Below are 21120 nucleotides of genomic sequence, written 5' to 3'. Positions count from 1 at the left end.
ACTGCTCTGTTCATCCTCTCCAACAACAGGGGTTTCTCCTGCGTTCGTGCCTAATGCTGTATTATATATTATATTTTATTATATATCTCTTCTCAGAGGAGATATCCTGGATGTTAATTAACCCCTAAGGCGATTGGTTAGCTCAGTATATTGTATGAATATCAGCATAAGAGGCAGGAACAAGAGCTCACCACTAAAGCAGAGGACGTGAACAGGACCGCGGAGACGAGGAGCCACAGTCTGCAACGAGAAAAAACACACTTCACATTAAACAAGAAGCTACATAATCAGGCTTCTAGCAGCTCTGATGATCTAAACCACAGAGATAAGTGTAGTAATCCGTGAGCATCCATCAACCATCTGTCAAACCCATCACAGAGACTGTACTATCTCACAAACACTAAACAAACTAACACTAAATTATTAACACTCATTGCTTTCTTTTAGATTTACTGTGCATGCACGTGTACGTGTCTTACCTGAGGCCTACCGGCTCACGCACTGAAAATTTGATTTCGTTGCCCAGCATCTGACTGATCTGGAAAAAAAACACGTAGAGAGAATTACAATGTAATAAGAGTAATAAAAAGTGATTTTCTTGCAATTACAGTACAAGTACAGTGAGGTAGAGGGAGACAGAGTGAGGTAGTGTGAGGTACAGGTCCACATTGAACACTCACACCAAACTACTTCTTATCCTGTGAAAAATGATTGCTAATGCATTTTAGCACAATTACGTCTTTTGAGGTAAAAAAAAAGGTGATCTAATTTGAATAAATATCGTGATTTAATATACAGCTCTGGAAAAAAAATATATGAGACCACTTAAAAATTATGATTTTCTTTGATTTTACCCAATTGAAAACCTCTGGAATGTAATCAAACCAAGCTGAACTGCTTGAATTTTTTGCACCAGGAGTAAAGACACAAATTTATCCAAAAGCAGTGTGTAAGACTGGTGGAGGAGAACATGATGCCAAGATGCATTAAAAACTGTGATTAAAAAACAGGGTTATTCCACCAAATATTGATTTCTGAACTTTTTTCCTTGCATTATTTGAGGTCTGAAAGCTCTGCATCTTTTTTCTTATTTTAGACAAAATATTACATTGAGAATTACAATGTAATAAGAACAACAACAAGTGACCAAAAAGCATTATAAAGCCCAATAATAAACAATAACAATCAACAATAAACATATCAAAGGGGCACTGAGTGGTTAGAATCCCAGTCATGCAGCCTGCCATCAGCTGCCGGAGCCCAGAGAGAGCACAATTCTCCTTGCTCTCTCTGGGTGGGTACAGTAGATGGCGCTCTTTCCCCTAATCACTTCTAGGGTGATGTGGATCAGCACAAGGCTGCATCTGTGAGCTGATGTATCAAAACCGAGTCGCTGCGCTTTCCTCCGAGCATTAGCGCTGTGATGCTACTCAGCAATGCTGCATCAGCAGCAGTTCAAAAAGAGGCGGAGTCTGACTTCACATATATCAGAGGAGGCATGTGCTGGTAGTCTTCACCCTCCTTGTGTTGTGGCTACACTAGTAATAGGGAATATACAGCTGAGAAGAGCCTCAATGGGCGGGACTATTGGCCAGATAAACTGTACATTTTATTTCATTACAACATAGTGTAAAAATCCTGTTTTATTAGGTTAATAGATGTGCAGCAAAAATCAAATAGGAATCACTGTACTATTAATAAAAGAGCCTTTGAATGGCATGATCTGATCTGCTGATGCTTTATTACATCTGTGTTTCAAAATATATACACTTTGTCTTGTGAAAAAGTCTTTAAATATTATGACATCATTTTTTATTATGACATCGCCCAGCTCTATCAGTGCGTGATTACAACAAGTACACCAAGGGCAATGGCTTTTATACTGTTCATATCAACACTGGAATTATATCATATTAAGCAAAATTAATAAATATATATTTTCTGCCATATCGTCCAACACTATGTTCAATATAAAAGATCAAATATTAAGACTTCTTTACTATATTTCACTATATTTCTCCAGACATCATATCATCAACACATCATAGTATTAATATTGCACTCAAATCATATTCAAATATCAGAGTAAGCAAATATTATCTGCCCATCACGGATGTTGAGGGATGAGAGGGCTGATGTAAACGCAGGTAATAAGCTTTATTAAACAAACAATATTAAACCAAAAGCAAAACAGAAAGTAAACACAGGTAGGGTAAACACAAAACCAAATAAACAAGACTACACTGTATTCCAAATTATTATGCAAGTGATATTTTTTTCAGATTTTTCTAAATAGTCAATGCAAATGATAGAAATATGAATAAAATTTCAAGTCATGACCTGTTAAGTATTAATCCAATTGTATTGAACAAACTTCCCGATGATAACATTTTATATATATATAAAAAAACTTGCACTGTATATATGCAATGCACTGTTCCACATTACTAAGCACAACAGGGTTTTAAATCATTTTATAGGTTGTAAAGAACTGCAAATGGTCATTAAAAAAATTCTATTGGCACAAAGCACTGCACATTCTGCAATGTGACATATGTGAGATATTGGAAACGGCAGGGTTAGGCACTCGTACTGTCTCTTTCTTTCTCTTTCTCACGCACCGTCTGTCTGTCTCTCTTTCGCTCGCACCATCTGTTTGTCTGTCTGTCTCTTTCGCCACTCTGCCTGTCTCTCTCCCTCTCTTTCCCTCGTACCGTCTGTCTGTCTGTCTCTCTTTCTCTCTCAGATATCATAATACAATTCAAAAAGATCAAGTCTGACAGATCTAAACCACACTAAAACCAAAACACTGGGAAATTCCATTAAAAAGCATTAAAAAATGAATAATGATTTTAATTCATTTTTAAGTGATTGACACCACTAATATATTTAAATTATAACAATCTAATGCTGATATTTCTTAAAAAGAACTCAAACACTGAAATACATCCAGTAATGACAGTAGGAGAGAACTCTGGTTTCAAGCATTTAATAAAAGAGCCCAAAAAAACAAAACATGATTTTAATGAAGATTCATTGTTATTATGAAGTTATTAAAGGTAAGACTATACAGAACACACAGGCTCTTTATTTTTTTCACCAACCGTACAGAAATCGAACCGAAAACAAACCAAAAACATACCAAACCATGGGGTTTATACCGAGGTGTGAACCAAATCGGGATTTTTTCTATACAGAACTTTCCAGAGTACCATAATGTTCCCTCAGTGTACAGCACCAGGGAGGCCAGGGAAAGTACAACAACAACAACAACAGCAAGTAGCTAATACTATCAGATGAGTCAGAACTCTGCAGGAATTGAATAGTGAGGGGGCTATCCCTGATATTGCAGAGAAAACAGCATTACTTACAGCCTCTCCAATGCAATATGCCAGAAACGTCCTCATAACACAGGGGGAAATATCACACTATTACAGAGCCTGAGATTTCCCAGAGTCACGATTGCCATCATATTTCAGTGGTACAAGTTACAACAAACAATAGAGAGAAAAAAAAACTCACTTTATACGGAGGAAACTATTAGGAAACCAGCTCACACATTTTTTTAGGCGTATTTAAAAGAGTTTTTTCTGCTTTTGTGGGCGTAACTGCCTCTACTGTACAAAAGGCCATGACCATTCCTCCTCACCCCAGCTGCCCAATCAACTCATCCCATTCAAAAGTATTGAATGGAGAACCATTATTCCAGAAAACACAGTTCCTTTACTGTTCAACAGCTCAGTACTGGGGACTTTATGTACAGGGGTTGGACAATGAAACTGAAACACCGGTCATCATTTTAGTGTACGATTTTAGGTTTCATGGCTAAATTGGAGCAGCCTGGTGGCCAATCTTCATTAATTGCACATTGCACCAGTAAGAGCAGAGTGTGAAGGTTCAATTAGCAGGGTAAGGATTCAAGGATTCAAGGATTCAAGGAGATTTTATTGTCATTCGCATCACATGTGGTACATGAGGTGGAACGAAATTGTGATCTCACGATCCAGTTTTACACCCAAAGAGCTGTTATTAATAGATATATAGATAAAAAAAAGAACACAATAAAAGAAATAGAATATACAAAATAGATACATAAATATCCCAAAGAATAAAAAAAATAAATAGAGAGTAGAAAGGTTCAGCAACATGAAGTCCAGAGTGCAAGTGTGCTATAGCAGCATGATAATGTGAATTAGAGCAGTGGAGATAAAGTGTCTCAGTGCAAGTAAAGTGACCATGTTGGTAAACAGTAAACAGTAATTTGTCCTTGGTGTCAGTGCAGTGTGTTTGTTAAGTGGAGTTTAAGAGTCTTACAGCTTCCGGAATGAAGCTGTTTCTGAGTCTTGTTGTTTTGCACTTAATGCTCCGCAGCCTCCAGCCTGAGGGGAGTGGGACAAAAAGTGCGTGTGCTGGGTGGGTGGGATCCTTCCTGATGCAGGTGGCCCTTTTCCTGCACCTGGAGGTGTAAATGTCTGTGGTGCTGGGGAAGCTAACTCCAACAATCCTCTGTGCAGCCTTCACCACCATCTGCAGTGCTTTCCTGTCTGCGGCAGAGCAGCTTCCATGCCACACATTGATGCTGGAGCACACAACGCTCTCCACCACACATCTGTAGAAGTAGGTGAGGACTGCGCTCCCGAGTCCAGCTCGTCTCAGCCTCCTGAGGAAGTAGAGCCGCTGATGTGCCTTCCTGACCAGAGTGGAAGTGTTGTAGCTCCAGGTGAGGTTGCTGGTCAGGTGCACACCCAAGTACCTGTAGCTGTCAACCACTTCCACTGCAGATCCTTCAATGTGCAGGGGGAGGTGGGCATGCTTGCCCCTTCTGAAGTCCACAATCATCTCCTTTGTCTTTTTTACATTGATGCAGAGGTTGTTTTCTCTGCACCAATCCTCCAGGTGTTCCACCTCCTGCCTGTAGCTGGACTCATCTCTGTTCGTGATGCATCCAACCACTGCCGTGTCGTCCGCAAACTTCACAATATGACAGCCTGGATGGAGAGGTGAGCAGTCATATGTGAGCAGTGTGAACAGGAGGGGGCTCAGCACACAGCCCTGAGGGGAGCCAGTGCTGAGGATTATGGAGGGGGAGGAGATGTTGTGAATCCTCACAGACTGCGGCCTGTTGGTCAGGAAGTCTAGGACCCAGTTGCACAGGGAAGAGCTCAGTCCAAGTGAGGAGAGTTTGGTTATCAGTGTCTGAGGAATCATGGTGTTGAAAGCAGATGTGAAGTCCACAAAGAGCATCCGAACGTAGGAATCCTTCTGCTCCAGGTGGGTGAGGGCAGTGTGGACCACGGAGGAAATGGCATCCTCTGTGGATCGGTTCTTCCTGTATGCGTACTGGTGTGGATCCACAGTGATGTTGATGGTGGCTTTGATGTGGGTCTGAACCAGTCTTTCAAAGCACTTTGTGACTATCGGAGTGAGGGCTACTGGCCGGTAGTCATTCAGACCTGTCACTGTGGAGCTCTTGGGGACCGGGATGATGGTGGCGGTCTTCAGGCAAGTGGGGACAGCTGCCTGGATGAGGGACGCGTTGAAAATGTCGGCCAGGACGTCCGAGAGCTGGTCTGCGCAGTCTTTTAGCACCTGTCCGGGGATGTTGTCCGGGCCGGCAGCTTTCCGGGGGTTAATCCTCCTCAGCGTCCTCCTTACTTCTGCTGGTGTCACGCTGAGGGGCTCCTCTCCTGGTGAGTGTGGGAGTCTGGTGCTGGGGGGTGTGTCAGGGTTCTCAAAGCGGGCGTAGAACGTGTTGAGAGCCTCAGGCAGGGATGGGTCTTTGGAGCTTTGTGCAACGTTAGATTTGTAGTCCGTGATGCACTTGATGCCCCTCCACATGCTCTGTGGATCCTGGGAGGAAAAGTGTCCCTGGATTTTCTGAGCATATGCAGCTTTTGCCCTCTTAACTCCAGCAGTCAGCTCTCTTCTAGCCCTCCTGAGTTCATCCGAGTCTCCAGATCTGAAGGCAGCATCCCTGGCTTTCAGCAGGGAACGCACCTCTGCGTTCAGCCAGGGCTTCTGGTTCGGGTAGCAAGTCACAGTCTTGGTAGTAGTGACATCCTCCACACACTTGCTGATGTACCCGAGAACAGCAGATGTGTATTCCTCCAGATCCAGCTCCCCCTCACACTCAGCAGCCTCCCTGAAGACCTGCCAGTCTGTGCAGCCGAAGCAGTCCTGCAGCACAGCAGCGCCGTCACTGGGCCACACCGTGATGGTTTTCTGTGTGGGTTTTGAGCGTTGCAGTGGGGGGTGGTATGCAGGGACCAGCATGATGGAGATGTGGTCCGATAGCCCGAGGTGGGGGCAGGGGAAGGCTTTGTAAGCGTAGTAAAGAGCGTAAGAGGAGTAAACACGGTCCAGCGTGTTATTACCTTGCGTTGGAATGTTCATGTGTTGGTAAAACCTCGGCAGCGTGTTCTTCAGTTCTACGTGGTTAAAATCCCCCGCTACCACGTAGAACGCGTCCGGATGCTTGTTCTGAAGCGAGCTGATGTTGTCATAAAGCTCCTTCAGCGCGTTGTTAGCATTAGCATCCGGTGCTATGTAAACAGCAATCACGAACACCGCCGAAAACTCACGAGGCAGATAGTGGGGACGACACTTCACAGTCAGCTGTTCTGTCGCCTCGGAGCAGTGGCTGTTTACCAACACGCAGTTTGTGCACCAACCTTTGTTTATGTAGACGCACAAGCCGCCCCCCGGGCTTTCCCGGATAGCTGGCTGCGGTCCGCTCTGAAGAGCTGCCGGCCGGCGAGCTGGAAGGCTGAGTCCGGCATGGTCTGGTTCAGCCAGGTTTCCGTGAGACAAATCACAGCGCAGTTCCTCATCTCCTCAGAAACATTCATCCTCAGCAGCAACAGGTCCAGCTTGTTATCCAAAGAGCGGACATTAGAGAGGAAAAGCGACGGAATCAGGGGTCGGTTAGCATTAGCCTTTAGCCTGGCTAGCACCCCAGTGCGTTTTCCTCTCTTCTGACGCCGCTCGCACCGCCTCCTCCTCTTGCCCTTTGTCTGCAGCGATCCGCTCCCCCACGCCGGAGCGCGGAGGAGCTGCAGCTCGCCCAGCGTAGCTCGGATATTATTGTCCATAGTTGCTGTTTTACTGACCAAACTGTCCTTAATCCTCAGAAGTTCGGTTCTGCTGTAACTCACACACGTGGGGCGCGTAAGTTGGGTTCAGAACCGACGTAAAAACAGCTCAAAATAGGGTGTTCGCTAGGAGCGTGAGAAGCCGCTGCACTACTGCGCGCCGCCATCTTTTTTTGGGATACAATCCGGGTTAAGAGCACAGTTCTGCTCTAAATATTGCAATGCACACAACACGAGGACAAATTGTTGGTGCACGTCTTGCTGGAGCATCTGTAACCAAGACAGCAAGTCTTTGTGATGCATCAAGAGCCACGGTATCCAGGGTAATGTCAGCATACCACCAAGAAGGACCAACCACATCCAACAGGATTAACTGTGGACGCTGTAAGAGGAAGCTGTCTGAAAGGGATGTTCGGGTGCTAACCCGGATTGTATCCCAAAAAAACATAAAACCACGACTGATCAAATCACGCAGAATTCAATGTGCACCTCAACTCTCCTGTTTCCACCAGAACTGTCCGTCACCACAATCAATTATTGTGGTCTTAAACCAGGTGTTTCAGTTTCATTGTCCAACCACTGTACTTTTCATTGAAGGTATTTAGCAGATGCTTGTAAACTTTTAAACATCTAAGAGACATGTTTTCACTCTAAGAGACGTGTTTGAAGACCATGAATGGACTGAGCTGTTCTGACACCCAGTGGAATTGAAGATATAATGATTTATCACCACCTTGGTGCAGGACAGTCTGTCTTGTGTGAAACCTGAGCCGTAGTGGGTTGAACAGAGCCGCACTGACAGTCTGAAGAGCTCTTGGTACTGATTTGACTTTTACCATTGCCATCAAGTATGAAGGAGCTGTGAGGTCCATTGTGAAGCAGTTTTAGGGGAAGGAAAGGCAGTAGCAGTAGTTGAGTCTTGAAATGACGAGAGACCGCACAAGAACTTGATTGGCTTCTTTAAAGAGAAACGTTAAATCAGCACGACCGGCATGGTTCGAGAATGATTAGTGGCCCTCCATAACTACTCTACTATAAGAATTCATGCGGTAACACTTCCTATGAATGTCATCTTTATTAGAGTCTATAACTACCTTCGTAATATATCATAATGCATTTATAAGGTATTATAAACATTGCTATAAATATTTATAAAAATGCATAACCCACTATAGCCATGTTTACTAAGCATTATGGCTTGTGATTATAATACATTATAAGCTATGCTTATGATATACATGTTAAAATAGTATATATCTATCGTTAATAATCCAGTCCTGCAATGAAAAAGTATGTCACTTTACTTAGAGGCACAAAGACCTGTTATAATACATTATAATTGACTATAACTAATATTATATTCAAGACAAGTATAATTCATGAGTGGGAATGAGTTTCTTGGTATTGACGTATAACAAGTTATAAACACAGCTATTAATGCATTATAATCACAGGTCATGATGCATAATAAACATGGCTATGATGAATTATAGAGTTTTATACATATGTATAGACATGTTTATAATGCCTTATGAATGCATTATAATGTGTTATGAATATGTTTATAGAGTCTAATAGAGATGACATTCATAGAAAGTGTTACCATTCATGCTTCTGCTGATGGAGTGAACAGCGAGTTCTCAAATGAGATAGTGAGATTGTGTTGAAGACCTGAAGTTCCTGGGATGAATCGTAGGTCTGTCTTATAGACCTCTAGCCATAGCCTTGCATTATATTAAACATGGTACCAATAGATGATGAGAAGTGCATGTTTTATTTGTGTATTTGGACATCTGTGTCAGCAATGGGTGAAACCTAAAGCATATAAATGCATTTATAAATGCATTTATTACAATTACAAAGAGTTTTCAAGGACATTTTACATTTTATTGGTGATGGGGATTTCTTGTTTTTAAGAATTATGGCCAGAAATAGAAAAAAATGCCACACAAATGATCTATTTCTTTAATACTAAAGATGTTCACTTAGATTTTGTGGTTTCTCAAAATCTAAATGAACATCTCAGCAAAAAAAGAAAAAAATAAATCTACACAAAACAGTCCCATTTGACCTAACGTCCCCATTATCCTTTATTTACCACATTGTCATTGTGCAACAGCAACAAAAAACTGCTTTACAGGAGAGAGATTAAACCATCTTAACTTACAATTGAAGTCAATATAAAATGAACCTATTTTAGGTAATTTTAAAGAAATTCTATTGTTCCATTCGTCAAACAATTTTGACACAGTATTTAAGGGACAGTTTATGTGTTCAAATAGTGCAGTAAACTAAAAATCATTGGAGAGTGCAGACATATATTCTTACAAAAAGACCTGAAATTGACATAATAATGACTTGTACCACAGATGTTCCAGATGTTCACACGCTCAGCTGGCATACAAAAGCAAATTGAGATTGAAAGAGAAAAAAAAAACTTTTGAACTGAAAGTTTAAAAGACAGAAATTCTCCAATAAACTCTATTTAAATTCTAATATCTAAAGCAGGAGGAGACGTTAGAAGTAGAACATGCTGCTGAACTGAACATTCCAACAGTGGGATTACTGAACCCATACAGAGTCAGAATTTCCAATACTAGCAGGATAAAACCCAGTCTGTGGACTGCAGAGCCGGTTTCTGAGGAATAGGAAACTCTGATGCAATACTTTAAGCTAATAAAATGTTTTAAAAGTGTTTTGGTTTATAAGGCTTCATTATGACAGCATGCAGCATAAGCAGCAACATTCATAGTGACTGCTTCACCTATAAGTTACAGTCCAAAAGAAAGAGGGAGTTAGCAGAAGAAAGCATAATGCATAAAGTATAGTACTTAAAAATTCCTCTGGAATATAATCAAGAGGAAGATGGATGATCACAAGCCATCAAACCACCAAATTGAACTGCTTGAATTTTGGCACCAGGAGTAAAGACATAAAGTTAATCAAAAGCAGTGTGTAAGACTGGAGGAGGAGAACATGATGCCAAGATGCATGAAAACTGTGATTAAAAAACAGGGTTATTCCACCAAATATTGATTTCTGAACTTTTAAAACTTCATGAATATGAACTTGTTTTCTTTGCATTATTTGAGGTCTGAAAGCTCTGCATCTTTTTTTGTCATTTCAGCCATTTCTCATTTTTTCTCAAATAAATGCTCTAAATGACAATATTTTTACTTGGAATTTGGGAGAAATGTTGTCAGTAGTTTATAGAATAAAACAGCAATGTTAATTTTACTCAAAAATAAATAGCAAAATCAGAGAAACTGATTCAGAAACTGAAGTGCTCTCTTAATGTTTTTTCCAGAGCCCTATATAGTGCAAAATATTTATTCTAATGTACATATTCACCTCAAAAATGTTTTACTCATGTAGAGTGTAGAAGTGTAGAAGCAGAAAATGACTAACCCTCAATTAGATTGAAATGAGGCTGACAAAAAATCTCAAAAACATAAGTGGTCTGATCTTATCTCTCCCCTACACTGATGCTCATGCGCTACAGAGCAGGGCTTCACATGAAGTTTCAGTTTCATTCTCTCCAGCATCATAGGAGCTACAGTATCAAGGAGTTTCAGTGGCTGCAGAAATGAAGAAGTTGTACAATATTTAAAAAAGGGACATTTTATTCAGCCACACCCACTTCTTTGGTTTGCAACCATTTTTTTGGTAACACTTTACTTGGATGGTCCATTTGATGATGCTCAACTTACATTCAACTGCATGTCTATTAAACACAACTGAACTAAAAGGTAAAGGTAAATGATTCTCTATTGAACGTAACCCTACATCTAACTCTAAACCTAACTCTAATCTTAACATTTTAGCATTGGGTTTAGGGTTAGGGTTCGGAGTAGGTTTAGATTTTAGGGTTGATTAAGGGTTAAGGTTAGGTGTAGGGTTATGTTCGATTTTGGATCATTTATATTCAACATATGGTGAAATTACAGTAGACATTAAGTTGAATGTTAGTTGAATGTCAATTGAGCATCAACGAGGCCATCAAATGAACCACCCAAGTAAAGTGCAGTGATGTCAGTAAGTAATCTAACGAGTTACTATTTCCAATTAAGTAATCAGATTAAAGTTACTTATCCAAGTCACTGTGCGTTACTCTCTCTCTCAGATATGATTGGCAGAGGAGAGCGTTTGAAGATTTTACACCACACGTGATTGGTCTGCAAGTTTACTGTGCCGCAGAGCATGTATACCGTAAAGACAAGAAAAGTTTCGTTGCTTTAAATGAACTCTGTCAGAATTAAATCCTTCTCAGTAGTTTATGGGTTTGGGTCCACATTGGACAACGTCTGGGTCCGGACCCGGACCGCAGTCCGCATATATGTGATCCCTGGTCTAGACCATATACACGGTTCTGTTTTATTAAAACCACTCCTTGCTGCCCTGCAGAGAACAACAGGTTCAATGTTCAGTTTTACAGTGTTAAATATGTCAGGCCAAGAAACACTTTCTTTATTTTTTATTTTTTTATAAAAACAAGTATTTATGTTAAGTGAAATCAAGAAAGATCATATTTTATTTTTTATTAAAAAAAATGTATGTTAAGTTATATGTTAAGAGAAATTGTCTTTTATTTAAAAAAAAAAACGTATTTTTTCAGGAAATAGTTCAACTTTAAATGTCTAGAGATACATTGTTGCTGTTAAAAATGCTTTTTCCAATAAAGGGAGTATTGGCAAAACTGGTTATAATGTTTATGTTAAGGCGGCGGGAGGTGGTGTCTGCAGCTGCTGAAAGTAACTAATAAAGTATCTTGTAAAGTAACTTAGTTACTTTTAAAATCAAGTAATCCATAAAGTAACTAAGTTACTTTTGAAAGGAGTAATCAGTAATCAGTAATCGGATTACTTTTTCAAAGTAACTATAACATCACTGGTAAAGTGTTACCTTTTTTTTATTTAATAATGTGTAAAGAAGGTCACGTTTGCTCTACACTGTGATTTCAGCCTAGATTTCCACAGCATACTGAAGCAGATGTGACCAACTGGAATTCCTGAAGTGGCACCATAGAGGTTAAACCTGTGGCCAAAAACAAAATCCACATAACACCTGAATAAACGAGCTCAAACAAACATTTCGTATTGCTAGTCAATTACTCCAGTGCACTTCCTGCACGATGCCTTTGATGTGCTCTATATAAAAGAGTGGAGAGGTTGCTAATGCTGCTTCCTTTCACATTTCTCAGATTACTCCTCAGAGGCAGCAGAGAGAGAGTCGCGTTAAAACTGCAGACAATCAGTCTCTCAGCTCGTATTAAAGCTCCATTAGACGTGCTCGACTCCGCACTTCACCTCTCTCCAGATAAGAGTGAAGGATCCGTCCATCTGCCGCTCCATCAGACAGGCCTAAAAGCTTCTGCACGCTGGGTAATTCAGCGCAGTGGAAACACTAGCTGCAGAGATGAAATGCTGCACAGTAAAGGTCATATTTACAGAAGAGGAGCTGTAATTAAGAAGTAATTGTGATTGCAGGTGAATGGCTGTTACATGGAGACTGAAAGGATCAGACTAAACTGCAGCCAGGAGAACATCAGACTGAATAAAGTGAGCTGTTTTTAGACATGCTTTAGGGACATACTTAATATGAACGCTCAATAAGGATAAGCGATATGGCAATAAAAGTAATATTGTAATATTTTAGGGCATTTTTGCTATTTTTATATTCCTGGCAATATATTACTCCTACTACTACCGCATTAAAATAAACATTCCTAGCACCAAAAATCCATCCATCCATTTTCTGTGAATCAATCAAAAGAGTTTGGTGTCAGGAATCACTTGCTTCTATGAGCTGTTTGGATGCTCCTCCCGATGTCACAATAAGGAACCCTGCATAGAACCACCCTGGCTCCATCCCTCACAAGTCAACCCCCACCAGATCAGTTGAAGAAATGCCATTTTTACGAATTTAGTTGAGATCCTCAGACAGTACACAGCAGGATTAGCCAGCAGACTTCACCTGAGGGAGGGATCTGTACCTACTGTCAGGGGCAAGTCAAATGAGGGCTTGCCAAAGGCATGTACTGATTCTCTTAATTATTGGGCAATAAACCAATTAGCATGTGACTTGCCATTCCCTTTAAGACCCAGGCGGGTGATTCTCACGAAATCAGACTAATGAGGTGGCATTAAGGAGTGTGATGAACAGGTAAATGCTATCAATTTGGGAAACACTGGTTTATAAACATCTCATCAAAGGCTATATTGGAAGTGATTAAAAGTAGACATTGTGATATTTTAAATTATGTATTTTTTATAATTTAGTGTGAAATTCTCAGTACCGCAACGCGTCCATTGCTGAATCTCGGCTCTTCAATTACACAATTTTAATATTTAAAATAAATAAATAATAAAAAACTTAAATGTATCTCATAAAGTAAATTGTTACAGTCAATAAAAATGTATTACTTGGAATTCATTGGTAAAAGAAAAGAAAATATTTAGAAAAATAACTTTGGTCAGAACCAATGTTCTCAGCCTCCGCAACAATTTTCAAGCACCATTTAAGACCACAAGGAACAGAAAAAAAACAGCCATTTTGGGAGGGGGGACACCTTTTAGTATGACACCCAAGATGGCTACCAGGTAAGCACCTAATTTTATACCTCTCCAGATAAATGTTAAAAACTTGGTTGTCAGCGAGCATACACAACTTTTTGTTTCTCATTACCGAAACAGCTAGTTTTTAATGTTTAAAAAAATGAAAATGTTATTGTGTTTTGGGAATTTTTAAGGTTTTTAAAGTCTAAATACAAAAAGCTAGCAAAAGTTTAGCCAGGCATCATGGTGGCCCCACAGAGATCAAAGAAGGTTAAGGTCCCTCATACTCCGCAACAGCCTTCTCATACACCGCAACAATTTAAGGCCTGTTGCGGTAGAGAGATTCACTGTTGCGGTAAAGAGAAATTAATGTTTTAAGTGACATGAACTTATATATATATATATATATATATATATATATATATATATATATATATATATATATATATATATATATATATATATATATATATATATATATATTGTTTCATAAAAAAGCCTTTATTTACTTATAATAAACAATGTATAAAACAATACATGATGCAATTTCAGATAAAAAACAGATTTATGTAGCAGGGCAGTGACACCCATATAACTTCCGCATAAGATATAAAAATAATATATAAAAATAATATATATATATATATATATATATATATATATATATATATATATATATATATATATATATATATATAATATAAGTTTCATATATATAATATATACATTTCATGAAACAACTTTTATTGTTATAAACTGTTAATAAAGGTTGTTTCATGAAATTTATTTTTATAAACTTTTATTGTTATAAACTGTTTATATGTATATATATATATATATATATATATATATATATATATATATATATACACATTTTATGAAACAACCTTTATTAACAGTTTATAACAATAAAAGTTGTTTCATGAAATGTATATATTATATATATGAAATTTATATATATACACACATATATACATTTCATTAAACAACTTTCTTTAATTTTATCTTTAATTTTAATTTAGTTGCACATTGATGTTTAAATTTTTCATGAGATTAATGCTTAATACAAAGATGTTTAATGAGATGTTGAATTGCTTGTTTCATACTTAAATATTTAATTTCAATTTAGTTGTACATTGATGTTTATATCTGTCATGAAATTAATACTTAATAAAAAAGTTGTTTTATGAGATGTTGAATTACTTATTTTGTATTTAAACATTCCATTTCAATTTAGTTATACAGTGATGTTTAAAGTTTTAAGGAATTTATGTCTAATGAGGTATGTTGAAATTTGTTTTATTAAAATACACAGTTCAAAATAGGATATTTTCACAGCTTGAGTCTTACTGAGAATAATTTTCAACAGCAAATACCACATTTTGTTCAATATTACTACTCCATACAAAACTCAAGAAGTACATCATTAGAATTTGTTATTTATTCACAGCATTCACACTCTGTGTTTGTTGTGTAAAGTGTTATTGTTAATTAAGTAGGAATCCTTGTAATGACTCTCTTTACCGAAACATTGACTCTCTTTACCGAAACACCATTCTCTTTACCGCAACACATATTTATTTACTAATTATTTTACTGTTATAAAACAAATTCTAGTTTATAATGGTATTTGGATAAATTGTATTTCTTCATAGGTCATCTGTACTAAATAAGAAATTATACATGTAATTTTTCAGTTAAATATCCTGAAAAGACAGGACATGAATCATGAAATCTGTTGCGGTAATGAGACAAATCATAAAATAAAAAAAAATGGGAAACTTATAAATATAATATTTTCTGGGTTATATACACATATGAGCACAACTGTTAATAATATCTATTTAAAAAGTAACAAATGTGTAACTTTTAAACCATATCTGTTCTGTGTTATCATGTTGCGGTACTGAGAATGTGTGTGCTCTGACTGACTAAAATGGTGCAAAATATACAGAAAAAAATTATAAAATTAAAAAAAAAAAGTATTTCTAAAAAGTTCAGACCCTAGTCTTGCATAACAAAAAGAAATTTTATATTTAAATGCCTTTTGAAATTTTTCAAGTGTGAACCCTTTTAAATCTGTTTTTCGTGAGAATCACCCAGGCGTGCTCTGACTTTGGCACATTGCTATTTCAACAGCGCAGCTACCTGGGCATGTCCAATACTTCTCTGCTTGTGTACCTTCACAGCATGACCAAGTGGGTTCGTTTCCTCTGCTTAGAAGCGTTGGACACATCCAGGTAGCTGCGCTATTAAAATAGCAATCTGACAAAGTCAGAGGATATCCAACTCTTATAGGGAACAGCAGGAATTGACCAAAGATCCCCAAGGTGAAGCAATCAATTAGCAAATGTTATTAATAAATTCCACTCATGAATTAGCAAACTTTAAGTGCTTTAAGGCTAAATGGAATTTCAGCTTCTCTGTGTCTGATTAAAGCTTCATATATATATATATATATATAGACACAGAGAAGCTGAAATTCCATTTAGATTTAAAGCACTTAAAGTTTGGTACACTTGTATAGAGTATATTACATAATCATTGACAATTATCATATTTTTTGGACTATAAAGCACACTTAAAATCCTTTAATTTTTCCAAAAACTGGACAGTGCATCTTATGTATGAATTCTACCAGACAGGTATTAAGAAGCAGTAAAGCCTTAGTGCTGGAGAAACTTTGGGGGAAAACTCAACCTTATACAAAATATTGGAAATCTAAGCTTACTGTAAATAAACAGAGGCGCTTTACTCACCCAAATAAACAGTTTTCAGTAGAGAAAAAACTGTGTGTCCAGCACTTATTTGACTTTTTTTTTGTTTTGTTTAAGAGAATTACAGTTTTGTTTAAATAGGCGCTTCCTTTAGCTTCCCCATTAGAAGGGAAACATGGCGACACCCTTGCTTACTTCAATGTAGGCATCCATACTATTGTCGCTAAATTCATCTTATAATCTGGTGCACCTTGGGTATTAAAATAGACCAGAAAATAGACGTTCATTGATAGTGTGCCTTATAATCCGGGGCAGTTTATAGTCTGTAAAATACAGTATGTTTGTTTTAGAGAAGGTGTGAAACTGTAATAGCTTGGTTTGAGAGTGCGCCATATAGATAAGAAGACAGTGATGATTGAGTATTTACAGGATATGGATCAGCAGCTGCTCTGAGAGCCTATTGATTAGTGTCACTAAGCCGATCCTGAGCAACAGGAGCACGTCAAGTTCTGCAGGAGGCCTCGCGTCAGTCTAGACCTCACAACAGCCCTGTTTCAGGAGAGCTCATATCACTGCTGCGGTGCAAAAAAAGCATGTTTTTTCATTTTTGTATATATTTTTTCCATTATTTAAACCTTGTTACCACTTAAAAACATGTTATTTTTTCTGTAAAAGAATAGTGAAGGGATTCAGATTATGAAGGAACACATAAGGAATCATGTAGTAACTTAAACGTGTTAAACAAACCAAAATACTATCTAAAGCATTTAGGTGCTCTTATCTGGGAAGCTGTTACCTTGCAGTTTCTGAGGCTGGTAACTCTGATAAACTGGTGTTCCTGATGAGTGCCAGTTTCACCATTTTAATGTTTTTGATGGTCTTTGTAACTGCACTTAAGGATACTTTCAAATTTCTTGAAATTCTTCTTTTCAGGTTGACTGATCTTCATTTCTTAAAGTCAAATTTTCTTTACTTAGTTGAGTAGTTCTTGCTATAATATGGATTTGAACATTACTTAAATATTCACTATTCACTTCATACCTGTAACTCTACCTCTTCACTACTTTACTTTAACTGATGCTCTCAAACACTTTATTAAGAGACAAGAAATTCAAGTAATTAACTCTTGATGAGTTCAGCACAGCTGTTGACTGAAAGCCTGAATTCCAGGTGAATCTACCTCATAAAGCTGAGAAAATCCAGCAGAAATGTGCAAAACTATCTAATCTAAAAAAGATTAATTAATTAATTAACTTACTAAATACTTCCATATGTATGGATGACTTTAGTATTAATCTACAATGCAGAAAAGAGTTTTAAATAATGAAAATCACTGAATTTAAGGTGTCATTTCATTTTACTGGTACTGTGTAATTATACCCTAAGTCTAATACTGTGGTTCAAAGGAAATACACAAAACTCTCCCAATTTGTACAGAAACTCTACTCTAACCACACACTCATTTCCTGCTGCGGCTGAAAAATGATTTCCTGTTATGAAAAACATTATACATTATACCATATACACAGAGGCGGCATATGGAAAGAACCCTCGGATTTGATCTACGTATTAATACACTTAGCTGCAGCACTAAAAGATGAAGTGGTATGAAAAAGTTTGGGCATCCCTGATAATTTTATTGATTTTCCTTTTTAAATGATTGGTTGTTCAGATCAGCAATTTCAGTTAAATATATAATATAGCAGATGAACACAGAGATATTTGAAAAGTGAAATAAAGTGGGAATCTTGTTAAAGTCGAGGGTCACATGGATTCAAGTCAATATCAGCTGATTCTTGAGAACAATGTTGAAGAAACAGTGAGAAAGTTGAAGTTAAAGCGCCGGGGCTGGATACTTCAACAAGACAACGACCCTAAACACTAAACACTAAACACTGATCAAAATCTACTAAAGCACTAAAACATTCATGCAAAGGAACACAGGAAGTACAACGTTCTGGAATGATCATCTCAGTCCTTAGACCTGAATATTATAAAAAAAATCTGTGGTGAGATTTAAAGTGGGCTGTTCATGATCAGAAACCATCAAACCTGACTGAAACTGACTGAGATGTTTTGTAAAAAAGAATGGATCAAAATACCTTTAACCAGAATCTTCAACCAGACTCTCTTGGGAAGCTATAGGAAGAGTTTAGATCAGGGGTTGGCAATTAAGTTTGGCCATGGGCCAGATATTTTCCAAGCCATTAAGTTGCGGGCCACAAATAAAGTTATGGAAAATGAAGTATAATGGGATGAATTGCTACAGACTAGTAGCTCTCCAGCCCAGAGGGTTGTTGAACCAAATTGCAGAACAGTTGACCTCAAAGCAGGTAAACCCAAGAAGAAAAAAAAAATAAAAATAAACACACCGCTCCTTACGCGGGATCAAACCTGTGTCCTCAGGGTCGCGGTCCAATACACTACCTCTGCCCTGGCTAGTGAATTGGGACACGACCGGGAAAAAACGCCCTTATAAGGAGATAGGGAGCCCAAGAACGGGAGGAAAAACGAAAACGGGTGGAAACTAAAGTCACACTAAGCTTGACAGAGAGAGAGACAGGGGAGGAATGTAAACAAAAGGAGCATTTTACTTTTATTTTATTTTCATTATTGTTTATTATAGTTCAAACATCCTTACAGGCTACACGTTTCATGCTAGCGGGCCACATTTGTTCCGCTGACCGCCTATTACTGACCCCTGCTTTAGAGGCTGTCATTTTTGCAAAAGGAAAATCTACTAAATATTGATGTCATTTTTCTGCCTTATTTAGGTTAAAGAATTATTGAACACTTTCTGTAAATCCTATAAACTTTATTTCACTTCTCAAATATCACTGCATTCATCTGCCATATAAAATATATTTAACTGAAATTGCTGATCCAAACAACCAATGATTTATAAAGGAAAATAATGAGAATTATCAGTGGTGCCCAAACCTTTTTAATACCACTGTATCTAATGCTGTATCTATGAACACACCCAACATCAGGCTGAGGCGTGTGGACATGGGGTTGATGGGAGGTGATAGGAGGTGATGGGAGGTGATGGGAGGTGATGGGCAGGGGTCTTTAATGGATGAATGCACAATGCCCGGCTGGCAGAGTGGGCATGTCTGAATGCCACCCATTTTTCAGCTATATAAATCACCTGACCCGAGACAAAGATAGACACCGACAGAGACAGAGAGAAAGAAAGAAAGATAGAGACAGACAGAGAGAGAGAGAGAGAGAGAGAGAGAGAGAGAGGGAGGGAGAAAGCTTTTTTGTATTGTTCCAATACACTCAAACAAGATACACAGCTCTGGAAAAAATAAGAGAGCACTTAAAAATTATGATTTTCTTTGATTTTACCAAATTGAAAACCTCTGGAATATAATCAAGAGGAAGATGGATGATCACAAGCCATCAAACCACCAAACTGAACTGCTTGAATTTCTGCACCAGGAGTAAAGCAGCATAAAGTTATCCAAAAGCAGTGTGTAAGACTGGTGGAGGAGAACATGATGCCAAGATGCATGAAAAAAACTGTGATTAAAAACCAGGTCTATTCCACCAAATATTGATTTCTGAATTCTTAAAACTTTATGACTATTAATTTGTTTTCTTTGTATTATTTGAGGTCTGAAAGCTCTGCATCTTTTTTTTTTGTTATTTCAGACATTTCTCATTTTCTGTCTCAATTTTAAATAAATGCTCTAAATGACAATATTTTTATTTGGAATTTGGGAGAAATGGTGTGAGTGGTTTATAGAATAAAACAGCAATGTTTACTTTACTCAAACATATACCTACAAATAGAGACATGCAAAAGAGCTGCACTGTTAAGATCTGAACATGACAAAGTCAGTAAAAGGAATTGGAAAGTGAAACAATGATTGGTTTATTATTTAACGTTACGTCCAAAACACACCCATAATTAATTAAGAGAATTAGTACATAACTTTTGCACATTTCGAGTCATGATACCAAAGACACACCGACGTGCCCTAAATCCAGCTGTGCAATACACAATTGACCGGTGGGCTATAGATCACTAAAATAAGGCTTTATATATCTTCTTTATCTACCACAGTATATAATAACAAAAAATCTGTATTGTGATATACTGTATATCATATCGACAGGTTCTTGCCAATACATAGCTCTACTAGAATTGATACAGCAAATAATTTTTTTTTTATTACCTTTGATCTGTGCACTTCTCCATCATCATCCTCACCCCCAACTCCCAGGACTTTGCGGGTCTTGAGGCGGCTCACCAGATCAGTCTGACTGTGCTTCTTCATAAGCGGGGGGTGGGGTTTGGCGGCCATGGCTGGCAGGATGAGGTAGGCACTACACTAGGCTGTAAAATATAGAGCAAAACAAATCACATTAATCACAGTTCTAGTTTATTAAGCCTGTCTGCACTCAGTGCTCAGAGACGGTCAAAACAACTTTCCAATCAGACATAGATTTACCTGCTGATAGGAGATAATAACTAGATAATACAAATGAAGCAGAAAGTAGGTAACAGCGTCATCATGCATAAAAAAACACAGAAAAGAACAACTAGAGGTGTCTGATACACAATTGCAACCATAAAATATAATATTATAATATTTAAAGACGGCACCCAGTACTGGCAGATTTTTTTTAAAAGTACCATTCAAATATTATTCAATGCAGCAATTCCTATTAAGGCCAATTTATTTTAGTTCTGAGCGATTACTAAATACAGTGCAGATAACACATTCATATTCTGATACAACAGCT

At 37.9% G+C, this 21120-nt stretch overlaps 1 protein-coding gene across 2 annotated transcripts in view; it reads right to left on the bottom strand.

The window, feature by feature from the left end:
- tp53i11a (tumor protein p53 inducible protein 11a) overlaps positions 1-21120 on the bottom strand; it is a 79136-nt gene that overhangs the window by 16243 nt on the left and 41773 nt on the right. For both annotated transcript variants that reach the window (XM_007232903.4, XM_007232904.4), the window contains exons 2-4: positions 20550-20710; positions 480-538; positions 192-240 (exon numbers count right to left, since the gene is read on the bottom strand). In XM_007232903.4, the coding sequence (XP_007232965.2) occupies positions 192-240; positions 480-538; positions 20550-20678 (237 nt within the window). In that variant the 5' untranslated portion in view covers positions 20679-20710. The remainder of the gene's footprint in view (positions 1-191; positions 241-479; positions 539-20549; positions 20711-21120) is intronic.

The sequence above is a fragment of the Astyanax mexicanus genome, chromosome 16, assembly GCF_023375975.1.
Source record: "Astyanax mexicanus isolate ESR-SI-001 chromosome 16, AstMex3_surface, whole genome shotgun sequence".
Classification (NCBI taxonomy): Eukaryota; Metazoa; Chordata; class Actinopteri; order Characiformes; family Acestrorhamphidae; genus Astyanax; species Astyanax mexicanus.
Note: the sequence above shows the minus strand (reverse complement) of the source record. Positions and strands in the feature narration are given on the sequence as shown.